Here is a 24,462-nt window from a genome sequence, read left to right on the forward strand (position 1 = left end):
TAAACATGTTATTAGGCCAATTAACTGGAATGTCCCATGAAGCCATGATCCTAAACCTCCAAACCAAGAAACCAAATCGCCTGAAGTTTTTGTTTTTATATAAGCAGCCTCAGCAGCTACTCCCTTTTTTTTTTTTTTTGACATTATTGTGAATATATTTGTTACACAGCTTTTGCCAATTTGACTATTTACAGGTATACAACTTATTGACAGCAATTAAAATAACCAGCTGGGCAACCCTACCCTTGATCGACGTGGTAACTCCATCAGTTGTTAACTCCCCTCTGCCCCTCCCTCCCGCCCCTGGTAGCCACTGATAAACTTTGTTCTCTATACATTTGTCTTTTCTTGTCTTTTTTATGTAAGTGAGGTCATACAGTATTTGTCCTTTTGTGATTGACATATTTCACTCAGCATAGTGTCTTCCAGCTCCATCCATATTGTAGCATGTATCAAGACTTCATTTCTCCTACTGGATGAATAGTATTCCATTGTATGTATGTACCACATTTTGTTTATCTGTTCATCCATGATGGGTATTTAGGTTGTTTCCACCTTTTGGCTATTGTGAATAGTGCTGCAATGAACATTGGTGAGTAAGTCTCTGAGTCTCTGCTTTCAAGTCTTTTGGGTGTATACCTAGGAGTGGAATTGCTAGGTCATATGGTAGTCCTATTTTTAGTTTTTTGAGGAACTGCCACACTATTTTCCACAATGGCTGTACCATTTTGCATTCCCACCAGCAATGGGTAAGGGTTCCAATTTCCCCACATCCTCACCAACATTTGCTTCTTTTTTTTTTAATCCTAGCCATCCTAGTGGGAGTGAAATGGTAACTCATGGTTTTGATTTAAGTCCCTCTGATGGCTCTAATGACGCTGAGCATCCTTTCATGTGTTGGGTGGCCATTTGAATGTCCTCTTTGGTGAAATGTCTTTTCAAGTCCTTTGCCGATTTCATGATTGGGTTGTCTTTTTGTTGTTAAGTTGTTGAAGTTTTATATATATTTTGGTTATTAGGCTCTTGTAGGATATATGGTTTCCAAATATATTCTCCCAGTCGGTAGCTTTTCTTTTCACTTTTTGGGTAAAGTTTTTTGATAAATGAGGTTTTAATTTTTATGAGGTCCCATTTATTTATTTTGTCATTTGGTGTTTGTGCTTTTGTTACTATATTAGAGAATCCATTGTTGAAAGCTAGGCCTGACAGCATTGCCCGTGCTAGTTCTTCTAAGAATTTTATGATTTTAGTTCGCACATTTAGGTCCTTAATCCATTCTGAATTTGTTTTTGTGTATGGTATGAGGCATGGATCCTGTTTCATTTTTCTGCATGTCGAAACCCAGTTTTCCTAGGACAATATTTTGGAGAGACTCTTCTTTCTCCATCCAACAGACTTAGCACCCTTGTCACAACTCAGTTGACCATAGAAGTATGGGTGTATTTATTGCTTTTTTTCTTGAGTAAATTAAAATGTTGTTTACAATTTAAGGTAATTTAAAAAATGCATGCTTTTGGGGAAAAAAAAAAGTCAACAGTATAGAAGTGTGAAAGGAAAATAACGAGTCTGCCCTCATGCCTCTTGCCACACCCTGCCCTCGACCTCCCCTTCCCCAGCCCCTGAGATGACTGTTGTTTCCCTGACAACAGGACCCTTGGGAGTGTCACTGCAGACCTACTCCTCACAGCGGTTGCTAGATCTTGGGGAGGTGCCCTTCTAGTGACTGGAGCCTGGGCTCAGGCTCGGGACTGGAAGGCTGGCTTTGCCATTGACTTGCTTTGTGACTCTCCGGTATCCGCATAACGTCTCTGAGCCTTGGTGACCTCCCTGGCAGACTGGCCAGGAGGAGAATGAGGTAAGGGCTGTAAAGGCCCTGGACTAGCCCAGGTGACTGTGTTGTGTGATGGTCTTGACAGGTTGGGGACCAGATTCTGGAGGTGAACGGGCAGAGCTTCTTGAACATCCTGCACGATGAGGCGGTCAAGCTGCTCAAGTCTTCTCGGCACCTCATCCTGACAGTGAAGGATGTCGGGAGGCTGCCCCACGCTCGCACCACTGTGGACGAGACCAAATGGATTGCCAGTTCCCGGATTGGGGAGACCGCCACCAACTCCGCAGGGTCTGGCTGCTCTGCTTACTCTGAGTCCCAGGACCCCAGAGTTCTTAGGGTGGGGGGGGGGTCCCAAACACCAGAGTTTCTTTCACTTGCAACATGACCTTGGACATGTGCCTTCTTTCCTGGCCTCAGTTTCCCCACGGAAAGCTGAAATACATGATCCCTGATGATAGTTCCAGTGCTCTCATTCTTTATTTGCCTTCAGCAAATCACTTACCTTCTTTATATATATATATGTAATTGTGGTAAATATGGGTGTGACAACATTGGCCATTTCAGCATTTTTCACATGTATGGTTTAATGATGTTAGTTGTGTTCGTCACGTTGTGCAACTATCACCTAATTTATTCATTGCATCATCGGAAAAGTAGGGATCGTAAGCCCCGCGCCCTCCCAGATCTGAGGACCCCATGAGTTAATTTGGGTGAAAAGGTCCTGGGAGGCACACAGTGAGATGGAGTTGTCATGCAGCTGCGTAGTTGCTAGTAACCTAATGTGTCACCTTTTGATTTCCATCAGAAGTCTCAGACTGGTGACCCACCGGTCAGATACAACCCAAATCCATCTCCCTCTTTTTCCCTCCCTCCTTCCTTCCATCTGCACAGTATTAGAAATTTCAAAAAATTAGTTGCCAGCATTAAAAAAGATTAGATTTCCCATAAAAGTCTAGATTTCTGCCTTCTTCTTAAAAATCAGGAATGTGGCCTGAGCCCACCTTTCTTCGTCAAAACAAGAGCCGGAGCTGAGCAGCAGCTGTGCCCTTGAGTTGCACCTTGAGATCTCCAGTCCCCCCGCCTCCCATATTGGCCAGACCTTGAGGTCACATGTCATTCACCATCTATTCTCTCCTTGCGTTATCTGACTAATTCTCTATGGTTGGAACAACGCAGAGGTCCTCCTTGCATGGTTTTAAAAGTCCTATCAACATCTTTGTTTGGAAACCAGACACTGCCCTGTCTGTCCAGGGCCACGTATATCCATGAGGAGCCACAGAACTGAGTCGGCAGCCATCGGAGGCCATGATGTCATGGTTCTCTCAGGACATGGAGGCAGTGAAGCTCCTCAGGCCTTCAGAGCTTTGCTCCTCGATCCAAATCAGCACTTGCCCCACTGTTGCCTAGTAGGCATGCAGCTGAAGAGGCTTGTCTTTTCTTCACAGGTTTCCTGGGGATCTCACAACAGAAGGGACGAACAAGGTAGGGTGTTCTTTGTTGTGGGGTATCCTTGACTTCTTCCTAGCTCCCCTGATTGGGAGACTAGGCCAGAAAGAGTGCTGCGTAATTTACACATGTTATCTCAGTTGGGCACCTTGAGACTGTCCACCACCCCCTGTGCTGTGTCTATGAGTGCTCCCCACAGCCCGGCGCTGCCCCGGGTCTCAGGGTAACAGCAGTGAACACAAACAGATCCAGTGCCTGCCCTGGTGGAGGTCACACTCCAGCTAGGGAGACAAACCTACAAATAATAGTCCAATTATAAAAGATGTCCAGTGTTGTCAAGGCAAGGTGCTGGTTATTATGAGAGAATACGGGTGAGGTACCTATTTCAAATGGGGTTGGGCGCCGGTTGCGGGGGGTGCTGGCGGGGGGAGAAAGGCCTCTCTCAGGTAGTGACGTGACACCTGAGCTTGAACTGAACGGTCAGTTCAGTAGGAGCTAGTGAGGGTGATCCAGTCAGAGAGAGCAGCATGTATGAGAGCCCTGAGGCGGGTGGGGGTGGGTTGGGGAGGGTGGGTGGTGGAGGTAGGGGGGCCAGGTGCTTGGCTTGTTGGAGGAATGGAAGAGAGGAGAGTGTGGCAGAGTGTAGTGAGGAGGGATGGGAGCAAGATGACAACAGGTTTCGATGGTCAGATCACACAAGGCTTTGTGAGCCATGGTGAGGGGTTGGCTCCTAACCTGAAATAACAGGATGCCATCGAAGGGCTTTAAGCAGGGAGCTCTAGAACGAGATTTGTGATTTTACAAGATCATTTCAACAGCTCTGGAGATTAGTGTGTAGATGACACAGAGGTCCAGGGGGGACCAAAGGTGAGACTGGATGGTATCTTGAAAGGCTGGTGACAGTAGAGGCAGTGGTGGGAAGAGGTGGGGAGTGTGTGTGCAGATTTATGTTTTGGGAATATAGGTACTGTTATTATCCACAGAGTCCTCAGGTGGTGCATACGGTTCATGTGCTCAGCTAGTGACCAAAAGGTTGGAGTTGGAGTCCATTCAGGTGCCTTGAACAAACACCTGATTATGTACTTCCAAAAAATCAGCAGTTGAGAACTCTGTGGAGTACAGCTCTACCCTGACACTTGGGGTCACCATGAATTCATATCAGCTCAGTGGCAACTGGTTTTATTATTATCCCCAGCTTAGGGAGATGCTGAAGTTTAGAGAAGAAAACGGGAACCATGATAATATTACTTGCCTCTGAACAGTTACAAGGGTCTGATGAGATAATACCTGTGAAAGTGCTTTGTAAATGCTGCTCAAATGGACAGGGCCAGACACCCTTTGAGGATGTATTGTATCGTCTCCTGTGGGTTTACCATGTGTGCCAGGACCACTGAAGGGCTTTTGGGGACCACCTCATCACTGTGAGTGTTATCACTGGCAGGGCATGGCTGCTTGGCTCCAGAGCAGCTCAGAATTCCTGGGGCCCCTGGCTTTCTGTCTTCTAGCCAGGGTTTTACAAGGGGCCAGCTGGCTCCCAGGTGACCCTGAGCAGCCTGGGGAACCAGACGCGAGTGCTGCTGGAGGAGCAGGCCCGGCATCTGCTGACCGAGCAGGAGCGTGCCACCATGGCCTACTACCTGGATGAATACCGCGGTGGCAGCGTCTCCGTGGAGGCCCTCATCATGGCTCTGTTCGAGCTGCTCAACACCCATGCCAAGGTGATCTATACCCCTCCTCAGGCGAGGCAGCACGTACCGGGGTCTGTCCTCAGTTTTTCCAGGGCTCTGCACCCTTCTCTGCCTCCCTCCGTCTTCCATTCCTTTACTGCCAGGAGTCAGCCTCAAACCCTGGGCAAAGACTGGTGGCCCAGACAGCCCTCACACCCGGGAAGCTATCTGTGCCCTGGGGAAACAACATATCATGTGATTGGGGCCCAAATGCAGTGGATTTTAACATTGAGTGCACATTTATCATTACCTGGACTGCTTTTAAAAAGCATTGCCCAGGCTACATCCCAGACTAGTTAATCTGCATATCCGTGGATGGGAGCCTGGCACCGGTGTTTGTAACCAGCCTCCCAGTTAACTGTGACGTGCTGCCAGTTTTGAGAACCCTGCTCTAGCAGAGGCCCATTTGGGGTTGAGAAAGTGCACCAAGGAAGAAGTGATTAAATCCATTGGGCGTGGCTACATTTGGGAAGACTTAACAGAGGAAATGTAATTTGGAGACAAGTAGGGGGAAGGGTATTCTAGGTGGGAGGGACAGCTGAGGGCTTACTTGTGATGGTGTGTTTGGAGAGTTAGTCATGCATGGGTGGAAAGATTGCAGAGGAGGTAGGGAGAGGTAAAGCCGGATAGAGAAGCAGGAGTCAGGTGATGCTAGACCTGTTGTCCAGGTGAAGATGGTTCGGACATTGGGGAGGGCAATGGGGAGCCATGGGGGGTTAAGGAGGACAGGGCAGTGGTCAAGTTTGCATGGACGCCATTTGAGGGTAGTAAGTGAGACTGGCCCCATCTGCTGGTGGAGCTCCTTGCTGAATGCCCTGCGTCCCTTCCCCAGTTCTCGCTCCTCTCAGAGGTGAGAAGCACTATCTCCCCTCAAGACCTGGACTGCTTTGACCACCTGGTGCTGAGACGGGAGATTGAATCAATGAAGGCGTGGCAGGCCCCGCGCCCTGTGGCCAGCGACACCTACTCCGTGGTCTCCTACAGCGACACAGCCTCGTCCACGGGCAGCCATGGCACCTCCACTACTGTCAGCTCGGCTAGGGTGAGTTGCCTCTGCCTCTGTCCCTGGCTGGATGACCCAGTGGTTAAGTCAAGAACTGGTTTGGAGTGAGACTGATCTGGGTTCAAATCCCAGCACCACCACTTACCAGGTCTGTGCCTTGCCTCACTGAGCCTCAGTTTCTCTGTTTGTATAAACCAAGTCATTGTTGAGCACCTACTGTGTGCCAGGCATGGGCTGTAGGGGGAAAACTGGTCAATGAAATAGAGGCAGCCTCTTCCTTCATGGGACTCTCAGTCTGGGTGGCGGGACCGGGGGAGAAAGGCAAAAAACAGGTAATTAGACAAATAGGAAAAATAATATAACCCATGAGAGGAGCAGATGAGAAAATACAGTAATACATTTCGCATGTGCCTGGTTCATGGTGGGCACTCAATCAGTGGTAGTGGCAATGGTGTTTGCATTATGATCGTGATGTTCCCCAGGAGGCCACCCTCTTGTCTGTGAAGCTCCAGGCCCAGCCTTTCTCCCAGACTGCCAGCCCCCGGGAATGCACCTGGTACATCTCAAGGTGGGGTTCTGCCCCCAGGATGCTCGCAGGCAGATTAATTCCAGGAGGCCTTTGCCAGAAAGGGGCAGGTGGAAAGGCCTCGTTATCTATCATGGGTACAAACATTCATTGACATCACTTGGTGGGTGGGAACAGCCTGGGATGGAGGTCAGGAGAGCTGGCTTCTGGCTCCGTATCTTTCTCCTGTACTCTCTCGTGTCTTTTCGTCATTCATCACCACTCATCTACAGAAAGGGAGGGAAGAAGGTAGCATTTCTTAAGCACTTCTGCTTCTAGGCACAGAGCTGGGAGCTCTTCCAGGTGGGACCCTGAGTCCACTTCAGGACAGATGCCCTGTTAGTCCTGTTTGACGGGGGAGCTCAGAGCAATGCAGTGACGTCCAGGATTGCATACACAGGCGGTCAGTGGTCACAGCCACCCAGAAACAGGCCTGGAGTGTGCACCTCTGTCCTTTGCAGACTCCACCTCCCGGCGTGGCTGTTCCTTAACTCTCTGCTCTGAGTTCCTGGGGACTTCCACACCTCTGCCCCCTTCCCCACCATACAGTATCACCTTCATCCCCAGGAGTCCTCGTCTCCTTCCTGGGATAACTCCTGTGCATTCCTCTAGGACCCTGGACCTCGCTACAGCGAGGCAGTTTTTCCGCTGCCAGATGAGCTTCTGGGCAGGGAGGAGGCCACTGTTGCCTCAGGCTGCTGTTTGGCTCTGTGCATACCCTTTGATGTTGTGCTGGGTTTTGGGCTGCAGCACCCTGGCCTGAGAGGCCATTTCTATTTGTGTCTAGCTCCACTGAGATTGGCCTTGATAATGTCCTTGTGAGACTTTAGCAGCATGAGCCTCTGCTCTCAAATCTGGGGAGTTACGGACTCTAATTCTGTGATGGTTTCTTTAGAATTGGGGATGTGTGAGCCAGCAGGTGGGATGGGGTATGTTCTGGCCTCGGAGGCAGGAGATCTAGGGTTAAGCCCTGGCCTATCTGGGTCTTGGTTTGCCAATCTGTGAAAAGGCCCCAGGTGCTTACTGGCCTGGCCGGCAGATCAGGCTGGAGGATAGGAGTCAGGGTAACTTTTATGCCAGGAAAGGGCTATCTATGGACAGGAGTCAGGAGCCCCTGGGCCCCATGCCTGCTCAGCGTTGACCTGCAGCAACCTTATCCCAGTCCGGGGGTCTCTTCCTGACCTGAAAAGCACTGCACCAGGCTAGTCTGGACCCCAGCTGAGTGTTGACCTTGCCCTCTTAGAGGGGCTTTTCTGCAGATTGAGACACCCTGAGGAAGGCAGACCTTGAAAAGGCCATGGGGTGGTTTTGAGCAGGGAGTTTTTAGAAGCAGATGGAAGGGGTGCTTCTGTTGCCCCTCCCCAAGCTTCTGAGATGGGAGTGACTTCTGGGTAGCATGTCATCTCAGGATTAGGGCTAACCAGGACCAGGATAAGCTCCTGGAGGTGGGTTCTAGGAGAAAGCTGTGTCCGGGAGGAGAGGCAGTGTGGATAGACAGAAGGCCACGCCATCTCTCTGTGCCTCAGTTTCCTCACTTGCCTTGGGGCCATGATGGTGCCACCCCCAGCGTATTGGGAGGATTAAAGTGAGCATACCTGTGGACCCAGAGGAGGAATTGCCCAGCTAGTGCCCACATCACAGAAAGGCTGCCCGTACTCTGAGGGCAGGGGGAAGAGCCTATTCTTTCTGACCCAGCCTGGCTGGGGAAAACCACCTGGGAATTTGCATCCAAGGCCTGTGGGTACTGGGAGGCTTCTGGAAAGCACTGGGCTGAGGGACTGCCACTCCTTTTCTGACCATCGCCCCCTTCCCCCCCCAGGAACCCATTTCTCAGACTCTCACCTTCTCTGCCCCTTCAGGGCTTGGGCCCCCCTGAAATCAATCCCCCTCCGATTGAGACTTCTTTCTTGAGGTTCTTTTATTAGTGGATGTGATCTTGGACAAGTCACTTTCCTTCTCTGAGCCAAATGGGAATCATGATGCCAATTGGGCCTGCCTCCTGAGCAGTCCCAGGGTGGCCCCAAGGTGAGTGACCATGTCCTGCAGGCCCTTCTGAAGGACAAGTGTCATTTCTACAGAGAAATGGGACCCCCAGTTTCCTTCAAGGAGGCAGGCAGAATGAGGGGTGCTGGTTGAGGTGGCAATGTCTTTTCTTCCCCTCTCCAGTCTTGATTCCTGCCCACAGCATTCAGGGTAAATAGGAAAAGGATTTGGAGAGCCTGTTTATTTTGCTTTTGTGTGCCTGTGTGTGTTTGGGGGAGGGGGGTGTTACTGTTCCCACCCTATCCCTCGTATTTATTTGATGTCCTCTTCTTTTTGCCTTTTGCCCACCATTCCTCCCCAGGAGCGGCTGCTGTGGCTTATAGACCTGATGGAGGTACTGTCCTTCCTGTTGGGTGGGGCTGTGGGAGTTCCTTAACTAGGGGCAGAGGTAGGGGGCTGCAGCCTTCCTGCCACTCTCTTCTGTCTGCACCCTGCTCTTATGGAGACTGGGGATTCTTCTTGGCACTCACTGTCTCTCCCAGGCACTGGCTCATCAGGTTTTCTCAAGCTCCAGAGTGCGACTGCCCTTCATTCAAATCCCAGCTCTGGTGCTTCCTCGCTGTGTGACGTTAGGCAAGTGATTTCACCTCTCTGAGCTCAGTTTTAGGATCCATAAAATGAGAATGATAATTTCTATGCTGTGGAGGTGTTTTGAGATCTCCTGGCTTTTGCATATGCCATATGCTTTGTCTAGAATGTTCTCCCACCCACTTCACATGGCCTGGTTATCTACTGGATGTGCTTTCAGCCCTTAGCTCAGATACTGTCTCTTCCAAGAAGACTTCCTGATCCTCTTAAGGGGGATGACTTTCAGCCTCTACTCCCCCAGCCTCCCTGGACTTCCTTCCATTGTGGCTCTTGTCTCATTATCCTCTAATAATATGTATGAGCCTGACTACTTGAGGGCAGCGACTCCTTGTGGTCACCACTGAGGCCCTTCCGCCCAGCACAGGGCCTGGCCCTTATTTAGCTGCCTTCTCAATAATAGTACTACCTGGCTTTGTTGAGAGTTCTCTGTGGCACTGTGATAATGCTTTACAAGTGTATCTTCTCTGAAGGAGCCCTGGTGGTGCAATGGTTAAGTGCTTGACTGCTAACTGTAAGGATGGCGGTTTGAACCCACCAACCGCTCTGTGGGAGAAAGATGTGGCAGTCTGCTTCCGTAAAGATTTACAGCCTTGGAAACCCTATAGGGTTGCCATGAGTGGGAATCGACTCAACGGCAGCGGGTTTGTTTTTTTTTTTAAGTGCCAGGCACTGTTCTGCAACAGTGTCACGTATCAGTCAGTTTTTGCCGTAATAATGCTGAGTAACAAACAATCCCAAAACCTCAGTAGACAACCATCAAAAATATTTCTTTCTCATGGCCACAGTCTCTTCCCTCATGGTGTTCACAGGCTTTTCATATCTCTGTTATAACACCTGTCATGTTGCTCTAACCTGTTCATGAGTCTGTCGTATCTAGTAAATAGGGAAAGCTGTGGGGGCACAGGCAGGAGCCACGTCCTTTCCTGTCTGTCCCCAGTGCCAGCCCAGAGCCTGGCACAGAGGAGGGGCTCAGGGAATATGGGACAGAAATGGAAATCAAACCATACTCCTCAGCCACCACCAGGATTATCTCCTAACATTCAGCCTTCCAAACAGCCACCTCCTGCATTGAAGAAAAATGTGCTTTGCTCTGACATTCAGATGGGCAGGGTGGCATCAGGCAGCTGGTATCAGTGCCCCAGGTGCCCCAGACTATAGCCCTAAAGGGAGCCAGTTTCCACTTAGCCTGAACTCCCTGGATCATGCTACGTGGGTATCAATCCCAGGTTAAACATGGCTCCTTCTGCAGCCAGTTCCCTCAAACCAGACATAATCGATCAAAGGGAATCAGATGCAGCCTTCCTCCATTGACAAATCGTGTTTATTTTCCGTTTGTCTAATACAGAGTCAGCCTTGAGAATTTTTTGTTCCCTCCAAGCAATATTATTTCCCCCCATAAAGATGTTTCTGGGAGAGCAGAGCTTACAGCATTATTGATCAGAAGGAGAAGGCAGGCCTGCTCACTGAATTCCTCATCTAGTACAGTAGGTCTGGGGGAGGGGGCTCCAGTACACAGGCTTTGGAGTCCCACAGACCAGGCTCGGCCCTCCCAGCTGGTAGCTCTGTGACTTTGGGCAGGTGACTCAAGCTTTCTGAGACTCAGTTTCCACATCTGTGCAGTAGACTGGTAAAACTGGCTGTCTGTGGGTGGTTGTGAAGATTCAGTGAGTTGAGGAGTGGACCCGTCTGGCTTTACGCGGGTGTGGGGTACATAGGGGCCAATTCTGTTACCATTCTGAAGGCTGGAAAAGGGCATCAAGATGGGGATTACAGAAGCAAAGCCAGTCTCATACCCACAGAGCAGATGCCACTGAGGTCAGGAACTGGCAGCTGGGATTTGTCCCAGTCTTGATCTTTTCCACCTGGATTTGAGAGGTTTTGCACTCCAGGCCTCTCAGGTGCCTGGAAAGGGTCTCTCCTGGCCTGGCCAAGGATGCTGGGGTGGGTCCTCTGCCCTAAAGGCCTGTTCCTCCCCCCCACCATGGCATTAAGGTGAAGGGGCACTGGGTGTGGCACTTAGCACTTGGCTTCCCCACCTCCCTCCTCACCCATGGCAAAATGAGGATGGGGAAGCTCAGGTCTGTTTTGGAGCCTCCAGCTGCAGAGAGCCCTGATTGTCAAGGTAGCTCTTTCTAGAAACAGGGAGCAAACTGTCAGAGTTCTCTCTCCTTCCTGTTGCAGTTCTCACTTATGTCCAACCTGGGTGGGCTTAGGGAATTAATTGTCTGCTGCGCCAGTCCTTCCCCAGTGAGTGAACAGGAAGGAAATTCATTTATTCACTCATTCATTCGTTCCTCACTGTTCCTTTCCTGCATCTACGTAGCCTGCATTTGTTGAGCACTTGCTACATGCCAGGCTCTCAGCTGGGCGCTGGTAGGGCTGAGCAGGAGACATGGCACCTGCCCTGCTGGAGTTTCCAAAGTCTAGCAGGGAAGGCAGCCTGGAATCAAACAAAGGAAGGAACAGCTACATAAGTCACACTGTGATAAGTGGGTGGGAGGGTGGTGGGAGAGCAAATGACGGGGCCCTGACCTGGTTTAGGACATCAGGGAAGAGTTGTTTGAGCTGAGATCTGAGGCCATTGGCATAAATCAGGCAATGGTAGGGTGGGGGGACAGGGGCATAGTTTGGGAGCAGGACCAGCATGTTTGAGGGCCCTCTCTTGGGAAGTATTTGGCCACTCAAAAGAATCAAAAGGAGGTCGGTGGGGCCAGTGCATCAGGAGCGATGGGGTGGAGCAGAGGGGCTGTGCCAGGGACTTGGATTGAATCCTGAGAGTGTTCACCATTGAGAGTCTTCAGTAAGGAAGTGACAGGATCCTGTTTACATCTTTCAGGATGTCTCCCCTATGCTGTGGAGAGAGCTCAGAGTAGGGGGTGGGTGGGGTGACTGGAAGGCGCAGTTGCAGCTGTCCAGGTATGTGACAACTCCGAGTACCTTCCATCCAGGAGTGGCCAAGCACCCAGATGGAGCACCTCAAGGCTCACGTTTGTCTCCTCCCTGGAGCAGAGCAGACCACTCTGTCCTGATATGCCTCAGCACCCCCTTGTACCCATTGTATACCCAGCACAGACATTTGCCAGAAGCACTAATGACCCCCAGTCAGGGTGGCTGCAGCTCTACCTGGGAGTCTGAAAACAGAGGACGTTCCTCCCAGTCAGCATTTTGCTTCATCTGCAGTGGGTTCATGGAGCACCTGCCTCCCTGTGTGAGAACTGGGGGTGCAGGCTGCTGTTTCCACCCAACAGAGTCAAGTCCATGGGTATCGGGGGCTGTTTGAACATGGCCCGGCCGCTGTTCCGCTCTGAGCCCTAATTTTCCCAGCTATAAAATGGGAGTGTCGGTCTAAGTGTTGACCTCAGATTGGTGTCTTAGCCACTTCTCCACCAGGGACCTCTTTGATGGGTGGTGAAGTCCTTGGGCTCCTGCTGAGAATATAACATTCTAAAGTATTTAAAATAAAATACATAGGATTACAAACGAAACAAATTATATAATGAAGTACAGTTTTCAATATATTGAAACAAATGGTAAAATGGGCTTATTTATTAGCACACTAAACTTGAGGTCCAGCAGCAGGTCAGGAACTGTTGTCACTGGCAAGCTGTGACGAGTGTAAGTGGTGCTTCAAGACATTTGCAACAGCTAGAATGTGATATGAAATATCTGTGACTTCTGTTGGCAGCATTGTCGCTGTCACAGGTGTTGCTGGTCTGCATTTGTAGTGGAAGGAAATGCCACAATAATGATGATCCGTTTTCCCGTAGGCAGGTTCACAGACGCCCTGTGCTCCATCTGGGGAGCCGTGCTTACTCACGCCTGTCCTGAGGGCTCTTCCAGCCTGCCTCTGGAGATTCTGGGCCACACAGCTCGTCAGGGACTAAGCTGCACTTTCTTTAAACTCAACAACATCTTTTTCCAGAGACCATTGGGAAGGACGTGCAGGGGGCAAGTTTCAGCTTAGCAGAAGGAAGCATGATCTAGTCAACAGTGTCTCTACTTCCCTGTCTTGGGAGGTGTTTGTTCATGCAAGCAGCTTGCCAGGGGCCCTTCTCCTTTTTCTGACTTGGTGATCAGATGGGATATAGCAGGGATAGACAAGGTGGAGAAAAGCAGAGAGCTGGCCTGGCATTGGGGTGTTCTCATGGTCTCAGCCACGCCAGTGAGTGTGGATCCTGGTGCCCAGCATCTCTTAGTCCACTCCTCCACCCCCCTTTCCAGCCTGCAGACTTCACTCCCAGCCTGTGCTTAGAGAACTTGGGCTTACATAATGCCCTGTCCTCACCAGCATTGATCTCACCCAGGGTCTGGTCCCATAATCCCCCTGGACCACCGATCCCACCCCTTAACTCTGGGCACCCCCACTACCTCCCCAGGACACCAGGACTTCCTGGCCATAACTGAGCTCACACCACTGTCCTTGGCCCCTCCCATTGCCTATTTCCTGGGGCAGCAGACGTCTCCTCCCCAACCCGAGCTCTGGGCCACGGCAGCGCCACCAGCTTTGCTCTCTTTCTCTCCTCTGTTCTCCCTTTCTCTGTCTGGTCTTCCAAATCCTGTCCTTTCCCTTTTTTCTTCCTTCTCACTCTGTCTGTCCTCCTTCACTTCCTCCCTTTGCCCTTCTCTCCGTCTCGTCACGTGCAGAAATCTAGGTCCCCACTGATGACTTTTCAGCAGGTGACTGAGTGCCTCAGCTTACCCATATACAGAATAGGGACTGAACCACCCAGCCGCGGGCCTCTGGTACCTTTGGGGTGGGGGTGGGGAGCCTTTCGGGTTGACATCAGAGTAAAGAAGCAGGAAGAACAAAAAGTTGAAAATAGCACCTTTATATAAGAGCCCTTCCATTTTAATGAGGAGAAGAAGGCCTAGAAACCTGGAAGTTGGGCGAGAAGGGGAGGGGCCTCACTTTGCTGAGTTGGCACTGGACTCCCAGGCGCACCTTGGCGTTGATAACATCTAAGGAGGCCTGAGCTGTTTGCCTTTCCAGAATCAGGAGTCCACCTGGCAGAGGTCAGTACAGGTGATACCCTGTGTTGTTTTATTTCTGTCGACATGTGTCTTGTCCCTTCTTGGGACATCTGGGCCCTGATTAGGCCACCTTGGACAAAAAGGTGTTTTTTTCTCTTAAAGGAAGGGAATTTTCTGAACTGTCACAAACTTGAGGAGGAAGGAGATGGGGGACAATAGCAGCAGGTCTTGGAAGTTTGCTGGCTTTTGTGGGAAGTAAGTTTTTTGCCTGGGATATAGACTCAGACCTTGAATGGGGTCCAACTTCTGCCTCACCATTGCTGTGTTATCTTGGGCAGGTGACCTTCCCTCTCTGAGCTTCAGCCAGCCATGAACGGGTGAAGGGTCCCACCTGGCAGGATTAATGGAACCACCTGGTCTAAGCCCTCGGCTAGACTCTGGCCTCAGTGGGTGCAAGGGCAGAGGTGGCCCCAGGCAGCTAGGGGGGTTAGGGGAGTGGCCAGGACACGCAGCCCTGGTTCCTACATAAGCTCTAACCTTGGTCCTCCCCTTGAAGCCTGTTTGAGATCGTTTCTGCCGACGTGTCCCCCGGGTTCTTCGCCTGCTGTCTACAGCTATTTCCGATGCACACGGAGCATGGCTCTGGGACTTGAAGCTCCGGAGCGTCTGGGTTCAGCAGATGGAGTGGCAGGGCCGGGCTCTGACCCGTCTGCCATTTGCTCCACTTCAGACCTCCATCCTCTCAGGGCTGGATGTCTGCCCCTCTTCCTCCCAGTCTTCTGTCTCAGCTCCAGGATGTCGTTAATAGCAGAGAATGAAGCTAAGGCCAGGGGACAACGATGGCTGCCTTCTGTCTCATTTCAGAGAAGGCTCCTCATGGGGTCCTCTGGTTCCTACAGTGTCGGGACCCTGTCCAGTTCTGGGGCCAGGGTGGGGTAGCACAGGCTTGGAACTGACCCAGACCTGGGTTACAATTCCCATCTGCCATTTATGGTGGTGTGACCTTGGACAAGTCCCTTCCCTCTCTGAGCTTTAGATGTAAAAGATGTGAGGGGAGAATGATAGTGCCTGACTCACAGGGTTGCTGGGAGAATCAGCATGGGGCCTGGCATACAGTGGGTCTGCCATCATGTCTAGCTCCCAGCTGTCCTCCTTGCCAAGAGAAAGTCACATCCTCTCCCATAGTGCACAGCACAGACATGCTTCTGTTGTCAGGCCCTGGATCCTTCTTTTCCCCCTTCTGTGGGGCCCTGTTACTACTGCCAGCCCTGTCAGTGACCCTGAGCAAGAGCTTGTGAGCAGCTGCTGTAGAAATGGCTCTCTGCTAACTGTTGAGGACACTGTGACCCCTTTGTCTTTGTATTCCTGACTGGTCTTCCCTCTAAAGTCCTGGCTGCCTGATAAACACTTGTCGAGCTGCTGAATGAATGACTAAAGCTTCCAGTGTGGAATCCTGTGTCTTTGGTTCCACCATGGCCTATCTTCTGAGCCTCCCCAGCTTTCCCAGGATCACCTGTAGGATGTAGTGAGGTGGCAGTGGCTGCACCTCCGAGGCCTCTGACTCCTCCCTGTGCCACCCATGGAAGCTGGGGCAATGGTCATCCAGGTTGTTGCATGGCACCAGCCCCACCTTGCCAGGCTTCTTGACTCAGAATGTGTCGCCCAGTTGGGCGAGTTTTAGGGAGCAATGGGATCATTATGGTTTTAGGGAAAGGGCTGCCGTTTCCTTTCCATCAGAGGTGTCCACATGGGTCTGAGCAGGTTTTCGCCATTCATTCAGTTGCTGGGGGCAGATTTGCAAGGCCTCCCAGGCTTCTGATGCAGGTAACAGTCGCCTTCCCTTGTAGATTGTACCAGGCTCTGTTCTGAGTGCTTTATCGGTGTTAACATGTCAAATCCTCCCATCAACTGCATGAGGCAGGTACTGGTATTACCCTCATTTTACACATGGGGAAAGATGAGACACAGATAAGTGGCATGACTTGCCTACCATCACTAGAGTTGTAAGTGCAGAGCTGGGTGTGATCAAAAAAGATGCCTCAGGTGGCAAAGCCAAAGCTAGTGCCACTAATCAGTGGGTGAGGGAATGACCCTATTACTACCCCCTCACCCTCCCCAAGGGTCTCCCCACTGTCTCAGGAATCACAGAGGCTATAAGCAACATCCTCTTGAGAGGCAGGAGATGGGGCATGTAAGCCTCAGCATCGTCAGTGCAATGGAGCAGTTGTCCCAGCGGCCTCACGGGGACTAGAAAAGGAGCTTTGGGTGCGAATAGCCCTTCTGTGGAACTGGGGGGCCATGCATCTCATCGGTTGGTGGATTCCCATTACTGGCCTTTGTGCATCCCAGAATGCTCAAGGCTCCCAAGAGATCATTCCAGATGGAGATGAGTGTGGAATGACCCCACAGCCTCTGTCTTATGGGGTATGGGGTGGTGGCACCTCCCACCCCTGCTGCTGCCATTACCTTCATCCAAGCCACCATTACTTCTCCCCACGATAACTGCAGTAGCCACTTCTCCCATCTCCCTGCTTGCTCAGGTCTTCTCCCCTTGACAGCCAGAGTGACCGATTGATTGATTCATCCATCAATTCACTCATGAATTCATTAATTAACTAATATTTATCAAGCAGCTACTCCTCCAAGCACCGGGGTAGAGTGGGGACCAGGGAGCCACAAGCCCTACCTTTGTGGAGTTTATAGTCTAGTAGGAGAGACAGACAATAAGCAAATACATAGTGTAATGTCAGGCAATAAATGTGCTAAAGGAAAACAGAACAGGGGCGGGGTGAGAGAGGTGATGGGGGTGCTGTTTAGACAGGACTGCTCGGGGAAGGCCCCTCTGCAGAGGCGCTGATTGAGTCAGAAGTAAATGAAGAGAGGGAGTGAATCACAGGCAGTGTCCAGGCGGAGTGTAGCAAGTGCAAAGTCCCTGAGGCAGGAATGAGCCATCTGGTTGGAGGCTTATGAGCTGGAGAGAGACGTTATCTGACTTACGTTTCAAGGACTGCATCCAGGGTGCTGCATGGAGAACAGCGATCAGTACTACAGAGAAAAATAAAGCAGGGAAAGGCCGCAATTTTAGGTGGGGTGGTCAGGGTAGACTTCATTGAGAAGGTGATCCATCACCTGTTTGAGTAGAGTCTTGAAGGAGGTGAGGGAATGAATGCAGCCTGCCTTATGGATAGCAGAGAGGAAGAAAGTTCCAGGCAGGGGACAGCAGTGTGAAGGCCATGGGCATGTCTGATGTTCTAGTGTGGCTGAAGAGGGAGTGAGTGAAGGGGATCTTCGTATTCATAGAAGGCAAACTTGACCAAGTCTCCATGGCAACCCTCTGCCCTCAGGCTCAAGTCTGAGCAGCTCTAACTCTACTCCTGTCCAGCTGCTCGGAGATGCTTGAACATCCTGTCTCCATCCTGCTTTATACATACCCTTCCCTCCATTTGAAACACTCATTAACTTTCTTTGCCTGGGTCACTGATAAGACTCAGCTTTAAGCTGCACTCTCCTCCAGGAAGCCTTCCTTGATACCACCTCACCTCCCCCCAGGCTGCAGTGTACACTTTTCCCTGTGCTTCCAGAGGCACCTGTTTCCCCGCTTGGTGCTCTCTGCATAGTCTCCTGTTGCTGGTTTATTCCTCAGCCAGTCCCGCAGCTCCCTGGAGGTGGAGTGGTGTTCCACCACACCTGTGTCCCCAGTCCGTGGTCAGTCTGAAGCTTCAGAGTCTGCTCAATATTGATTGCTGCACTTGGGACTCGAGGCAGGTGGTAGTGGAGGCTTGTTGCCATCCTGGGCTCTGAGGGGTGGAGAAAAATGGCCACCCTGGGCCCTCAAGACAGCCCAGCCCTAAAAGGAGCTCTGCTTGGCACCTAGTTGCCATTGCCGTTGAGTCGATTCCTACTCATGGTAACCCCATGTGTGTCAGAGTGGAACTGTGCTCCACAGGGCTTTCAATGGCTGGTTTTTTGGAAGTAGATCACCAGGTCGTTCTTCTGAAGCATCTCTGGGTGGACTTCAACCACCAACCTTTCAGTTAGCAGCCAAGTACTTAACCATTTGCACCATCTAGGGACGGAATGACTATCAATCTGTCTGTCCACACACATATACATCTATATATACATATCACGCACATACGTGCGTATATTTATATATTTTATTTATTTTTTACTTCTCCCTTTATTTCAGAACCTGCATGCCCAGGTTGATTCCTTTTGTGCACAGGCAGTTGAATTGCTTCTGTGCCACAGAATGCCAGCCACTCATTTCCACTTGTAGCAGAGGTTGTCACTGTACTGTCCATATCCCCAGAGCTGCCTTTAGGCAGTTCATTGTCACCTGGGGGTGCATTAGGCTATTTCTAGTGAATTGAGGAAGGACAAAGAGATGGACAGTTTTGCAAATAATATCCATTTAAACCTTAAACCACCCATTCAGGATTGAAACCATTAAATTGAAAAAGGGAGAGAGAGAGACTTTCCCTATCCATTTCCTACTTCCGTCTTGCTGCCTTCACACCTTCCCGGGATTCTGTCAGCTAGTGGTAGAGGAAGAACTCTTGGGTTTGGAGGCTTTGCGAGCATTGCTCTGAGCTGACCTCCAGGGATTCCCAGTCAAGGCTGGAGACAGCCCATGGCATTTCCGGCTAGTTGAGGGGAGGCCTAGAAATGATCAGAAAAGTCTCAAACACAAATTAATTTTAAAATGACTCTCAGGAATGGAAACTAATTTCAATGCATGAATTAATTCCAATGGAGTGGGATGTGCCAGGAGCCACATAAGCCACGTGAAAGGGTCATAGGGTCCCATAGACTTTGGTGTCCTGGAGAGCAAACCAGTTTTTCCCTCTTGGCTTACATTTGCTCACCTTACTTTCTGCTCCCTTTCTAGAACACTCTAGACCTGGAGGAAACTGGCGAGGCAGTCCAGGGCAGTGTCAACACCCTTCCAGATGTCTCCCTGGTAAGACCCTCTCTCACCTTCTAGTTAGGTTTTGCCCTTCTGGGTTTGCCTGGGACCCTGGGAGCTGACTCCTCTTGGTGGGAGCCACAGGGAGTGAATGGGAAGACAGAGGCCTCTGCTGTGAGCTCTCAGAGCCTGTGTGCAAGCCTGTCAGCTTGTCACCTCCAGCCACTTGTTCTTGGTGACTTTAGCAGGGGCATCAGGCTGTTTGCCAAGGTCTGTTTGCCGAGTTGGTGCTTACTTTGTTGTGTTATCAGAACATTATCCTAGCAAGGGCTGAAACAAGGAGTATGTGGAGAGGACTCCTGAGAGGCATATGATTACTGATTACCATATTTTTATGCAAATAATATGCTCCTTCTGCATTTGTTTGCTGGCGGCTCTCGCCACCCCCACCCTGGGAGGCACTGTGCAAATTTTTTTACAGCAACACTTAGAAGAAGATTGGCATGACTGCACTTGTGAGGGTACCTACGGGGTGTGGCAGACAAATGCAGAGGGCAGGTGTTATTTGCGTAAAAATTTGGTAGGGCAGAGATAGAAGTTATGTGTGGTTTTAGTGTGCATACAGCAGTCACTCGGACAGCCTCACTTTGACCCAAACAGCATAGACCCTGGAGGCAGAATGCCTGGGTTCAAAGCCTACTTCTGCCATGGACTATGTGACTTTGGGCAAGTTTTGTAACCCCTCTGTACCTTGGTTTCTCTGTCTATAAAATGGGAATGATAATAGTGTACTTATCCCATACATTTGTGCCAAGGGGCACATTAGTTAACTCACGTAGAGCATTTAGAACAGCGCCTGCGATATAGTCAGTGCTCTGTAAGTGTTGGATGTTGGCATAGACGAAGGGGAAGTAGTAATCACAGCATCCACAGCTGCCACTCACCCAGTACCTGCTGGGTGGCAGGTACTTGCTAACATGTTATACACATTGCTCCTCAAATCCCCACATCACTGCTGGGCAGGCAGAATTTTCCCGTTGCCCAGAGGTACACACAGAGACATGGTGCCTTGCCCAGGGCACACAGCAGCCCAGCCCACACCCTCCCTGTGCCACCCTCCTGTTCATTCTTGTTCCCTCCAGTCCTGTCTCCTCTCTGGCCCCTAGTAGCCAAAATAATCCCCTGAAAAGAAAAGCCGTATCTACGCGAGACCAAATTGATAGTGGCAACTCAAAAGGCTGGATAGGAAGCTTGGGGGAAGTGAGTTGCAGATAATGGTGGTGGACTAATTTGGAAGAGGATAGAATGGTAGCAGCACAAGTCGAAGAACGTCATCAGTGTCACTGAATGGTACGTGTAGAAATTGTTGAAATGGTGTAGCTCTGGCTGTGTATACTTTCACCAAAAAAAAAAAAAAGCCAAAGAAAATGCCATTTCCCCATCCTTTTCACCTTGCCTCTAATTAAGTCTTGTTCCTTGTGACAAACCCTGGCTGATGCCAAGAACTTCAATTCCCAAGGGGAGCAATGCCGTCCCCAGAGACACTTGCCAAGATCCCGACGCTTATCAGCTGCTGCGATGCCGGGGAACAGTTTTCCACTTGGGCGCTGCATTATTCAGAGTGGCGTGGCCACAAGACGATAGCACGGGGACAGGATTCCAGCCAGGCCAGGCTCCACTCAGTTGCTCCAGCCTCCCCTCTTCCAGCGCGATGGGCTCTGACTCTTTCTACTCTTGTTGGGTGTTTTGGCAGGATGATGTCAAGTCCATCTCCAGGGGGCTGTCGAGTGTCAAGCCTCCACCTCACTCACCGCCTCTGGCCCAAAGCTATGACTGCTCACTCGCCCAGCCGAAGAAGCCAGGGAGAGAGGACCTCCATCCCTCTTTCTGTGAGTCGTCCCCCTCGGGCATCGTCTTCTCGGCTGCATGGAACCACAGCCCACCGGCGGGCACCACACCTGCTCTGGGGCCTTCCTCAGCACAGGACTCGCCCTCCTCCCCCATCTATGCCTCCGTCTCTCCTGCCAACCCTGGCTCCAAGAGGCCGCTGGACGCCCGTCTGGCCTTGATCAACCAGCACCCTATTGGTCCCTTCCCACGGGTCCAGTCACCCCCGCACCTGAAAAGCCCCCCTGCAGAGGCTGTGGTGGCTGGGGGCTGCCTTCCTCCACCCTTGTCCTCCAGCCACCCAGACCAGACAGGCATGAACCAGCACTTTGTCATGGTAGAGGTGCACCGCCCGGACAGCGAGCCAGATGTGAACGAAGTGAGGGCACTGCCCCAGACGCGTGGTGAGTGCCCTGCGGACACAGGTCGGGGTAGGGCTCAGGGGCCCAGGCTGTGTCATCTGGGGTGGTGGGCCCCTGCCCTTTCTTGGTCAGTCTACTCTTCTGCATGGTGAGGGGTGGGGCCGTGTGCTCACTGAGGGACTTCTGGCTCAGAGTCAGAACAGCCAGGGGAACAGGGTCTTGAGTCCCCTATTAAGGTGGTTTTGGAGGCAGAGACTCGAGCTTGAATGTGACTCTGCTGTGTACCTGCTGCATGACTTGGAAAAGCTGCTCTCCTTTCTAAGCCTTACTTTCCCCATGGTAAAAGGAGATTACAGCAAGGGTTGGGGGCTCCTCCGCCAGCTCCTGCAGCCCAGACCACCCTGTAGTTACCCCAATAACTCTGGGCTCCTTGAAGGCAGGGATGATTTATTTTTGTCTCCCAGGCACCCTGACCCCTGGCAGGTCTCCTGACGTGGGGCTGCAGGGTCTGATTGCAGTATGGACCTTCCTGACACCTGGCAAGCAGACTTTCCACTGGAAGTCCAACTGCTGAGGTGGGAGGAGGGTAGAACCCACTTCCACTCCCGAAAGCCCTCCACCAGCTCTGGATCACCTCCTGCGATAGCTAGTTGGGGGCATTTTGTTAGATTCTGCTGCCATCTTGTGGCTAAAACAATACGTGGGTGTCCCTGCGGCCAGGGAAGGTGGTCCACTGGATTGGCAGATGTTAGCTGAGTGCCTGCTGTGTGCCAGGCGGTCGGCAGGCTAGGATTCTAACCGGGGCCAGAATGCAGGGTCCTCACGCTCAGTAGCTTGATGAGAGGAGGCAGGATGTGGTAAGAGAAACCAGAGTTATCATGTACTCGTCACTGCTTGCCTCTAGAAGGGGCTCTGAGCTGGACACAGACGTGATAGTAAGAGCTCATAGTTGTGTGCCGGGCGCTTTTCTAGGGGTTCTGCCTATATTACTAACTCATTTAACCCTCACAACAGCCGTGTGAGACGAGTACTATTAACAAAGTACTAATACTCATCTGGCAGTATTATCATTCCCATTTTACAGATGAAGAAACCGAGGCACAGGAAGTAATTGTGGAGCCAGGCAGCCCAGCTCAAGTCTGTGCTCTTGACTGCTTCACTCTATCCATCATATCTGTTATTCTTCAGGATACTCCCCTTGCATCGGCATCATTACTCTGTAATTAGAATGAGAACACAGAGCTCAGAGAGGCTGTGTAATTTTTCCAGGGCTGCACAGCTAGTCATTGGAAATGCAGGATTCAAACCTGACCTGCTGGACTCCAGAGTGCTTATTTTTAACCTAGAGTCTCCATTTTGGGGGCCAGGTGGTTACACACAAGGTGAGCTAGAAAGCATGTGCCTGCCCCTCAACTCAGGGGTTCATGCACGCATTCAGGCCAGGATTGGCAGACTTGACATTGTTTTCTTGAGAAGCTTAGAAATTTAATTGTTATATGAAATCTAATTAGAATGTGTTGGTCCATCATTAAAATTTGACAACATTGCTTGAGTTAAAAAAAAAAAAAAAAGGGCTGGGTTTGATGTCTGACACCTGTTTTAATCATACCACCAGTGGCTGAGGACTGGGCAGTCAAGGCAGATGTCCTAGAAGTGGTGGCCTTCCAGGCAGGCCAGATAGGAAGGACAGGGCTTCAGTAGGGGGAGAGGGTGGTGAGGAGCCTCCCTGCCTTCCAGCCCCATGGTCCCTATACTCTTGTCACTGTCTCTGTCTGCAGACTCCCCCTGCAGCCTTCCAGCCTTCAGCTCTATCACCTTCTCCTGGAAGCCGTCTCTGACCCAGCTGCATAAATCATTGTTCTCCTCCTGTCCCCCCTTCAGCAGCCTCCACACTTTCTCAGCTGTCTGACAGTGGGCAGACCCTGAGCGAGGACAGCGGTGTGGACGCTGGTGAGGCGGAGGCCAGCATGCCAGGCCGAGGCAGACAGATAGCGTCCACCAAGAGCAGGAGCAGCAAGGAGCTGCCTCGGAATGAGAGGACCACAGAGGGAGCTGCCAAGCCGGTTAGTCAGGGAGTGGGGGTAGAGGGGGCTGAGGGGCCAAGAATGGGGAGACCCAGGGGACTAGGTTTCAGTTTGGCCTGTGACCCCCAGGGGAGGTAGTGAGCCCCCATCACTGGAGGGATTTGAGTCTTAGAAAGAACACTGGATCAGGAGTTGGAAGGCCCAGTTTAAGTCCTGGCTTTGCCACTGACTCTGGGTAATGGGGCACTGAGGAGGTTGGTCTTTATAATCTTTGAGGTCCCTTCAGTTCTCACATGGCGTGGTGGCTGAGGCAGTCTTTGGAGTCAGGCAGGCCTGGATTTGAGTTCTGGTGCCCCCATCAGGCTAGCTTAGGCAAGCCCCTTAACCTCTCAGGCCTTAAAAAACAAAAAACCAAAAGGTTGCCTTCGAGTCGATTCTGACTCATAGCAACCTTACAGGACAGAGTAGAGCCGCCCCATAGGGTTTCCAAGGAGCAGCTGGTGGATTCAAACTGCCTTTTGGTTAACAGCCAGTCTCTTAACCACTGTACCGAGCCGTAGGGGGTTTTTATTATAGGGATTATAGAGCTGAGAAGGAGCCCTGGTGGTGTGATGGGTAACTAAATACTCGCTGCTAACCAAAAGGTCAGCGGTTTGAACCCACCCAGTGGCTTTGAGGGAAAAGACCTGGCGATCTGCTCCCATAAAGCTTTCAGCCTAGAAAATCCTATAGGGAAGTTCTACTTTATCACATGGAGTCGCTGAGTTGGAAATCGACTGGACAGCACCTAACAACAACAACAACATAGAGCTGAGGACACCGTGCCTAGCTCAGGGCCTAGCACATACTAAGTGCCCAACACAGGGCCGACGTCCAAGCCCTATTGACGCAGGGGGTGTGTCATGGCCCAGCCCAGCCCTCTGGTCAGGCCTGTGCTCCAAGATAGCCTCAGTCAGTGGCCTCCTACCCACAGCCTGGGCTCCTGGAGCCTACATCCACTCTAGTCCGCGTGAAGAAAAGTGCAGCCACTCTGGGCATCGCCATTGAGGGTGGTGCCAACACCCGCCAGCCCTTGCCAAGGATCGTCACGATTCAGGTATGTCACT

The 24,462-nt window shown here is 51.2% G+C and overlaps 1 protein-coding gene across 3 annotated transcripts in view; it reads left to right on the plus strand.

Annotated features, from left to right (window-relative positions):
* The window catches only part of LOC100657524 (whirlin), a 156,391-nt gene that overhangs the window by 71,556 nt on the left and 60,373 nt on the right, over positions 1 to 24,462 (plus strand). Inside the window, exons 4-12 of one of the 3 annotated variants that reach the window (XM_064291564.1) lie at positions 1,917 to 2,119; positions 3,277 to 3,313; positions 4,783 to 4,995; positions 5,837 to 6,046; positions 8,917 to 8,949; positions 19,066 to 19,137; positions 20,837 to 21,374; positions 23,214 to 23,395; positions 24,330 to 24,452. In XM_064291564.1, coding sequence (XP_064147634.1) covers positions 1,917 to 2,119; positions 3,277 to 3,313; positions 4,783 to 4,995; positions 5,837 to 6,046; positions 8,917 to 8,949; positions 19,066 to 19,137; positions 20,837 to 21,374; positions 23,214 to 23,395; positions 24,330 to 24,452 — 1,611 coding nt within the window. The remainder of the gene's footprint in view (positions 1 to 1,916; positions 2,120 to 3,276; positions 3,314 to 4,782; positions 4,996 to 5,836; positions 6,047 to 8,916; positions 8,950 to 19,065; positions 19,138 to 20,836; positions 21,375 to 23,213; positions 23,396 to 24,329; positions 24,453 to 24,462) is intronic. The other 2 variants (XM_064291565.1, XM_064291566.1) reach the window with 2 other exon arrangements.

This window comes from Loxodonta africana, chromosome 9 (assembly GCF_030014295.1).
Source record: "Loxodonta africana isolate mLoxAfr1 chromosome 9, mLoxAfr1.hap2, whole genome shotgun sequence".
NCBI lineage: Eukaryota > Metazoa > Chordata > Mammalia > Proboscidea > Elephantidae > Loxodonta > Loxodonta africana.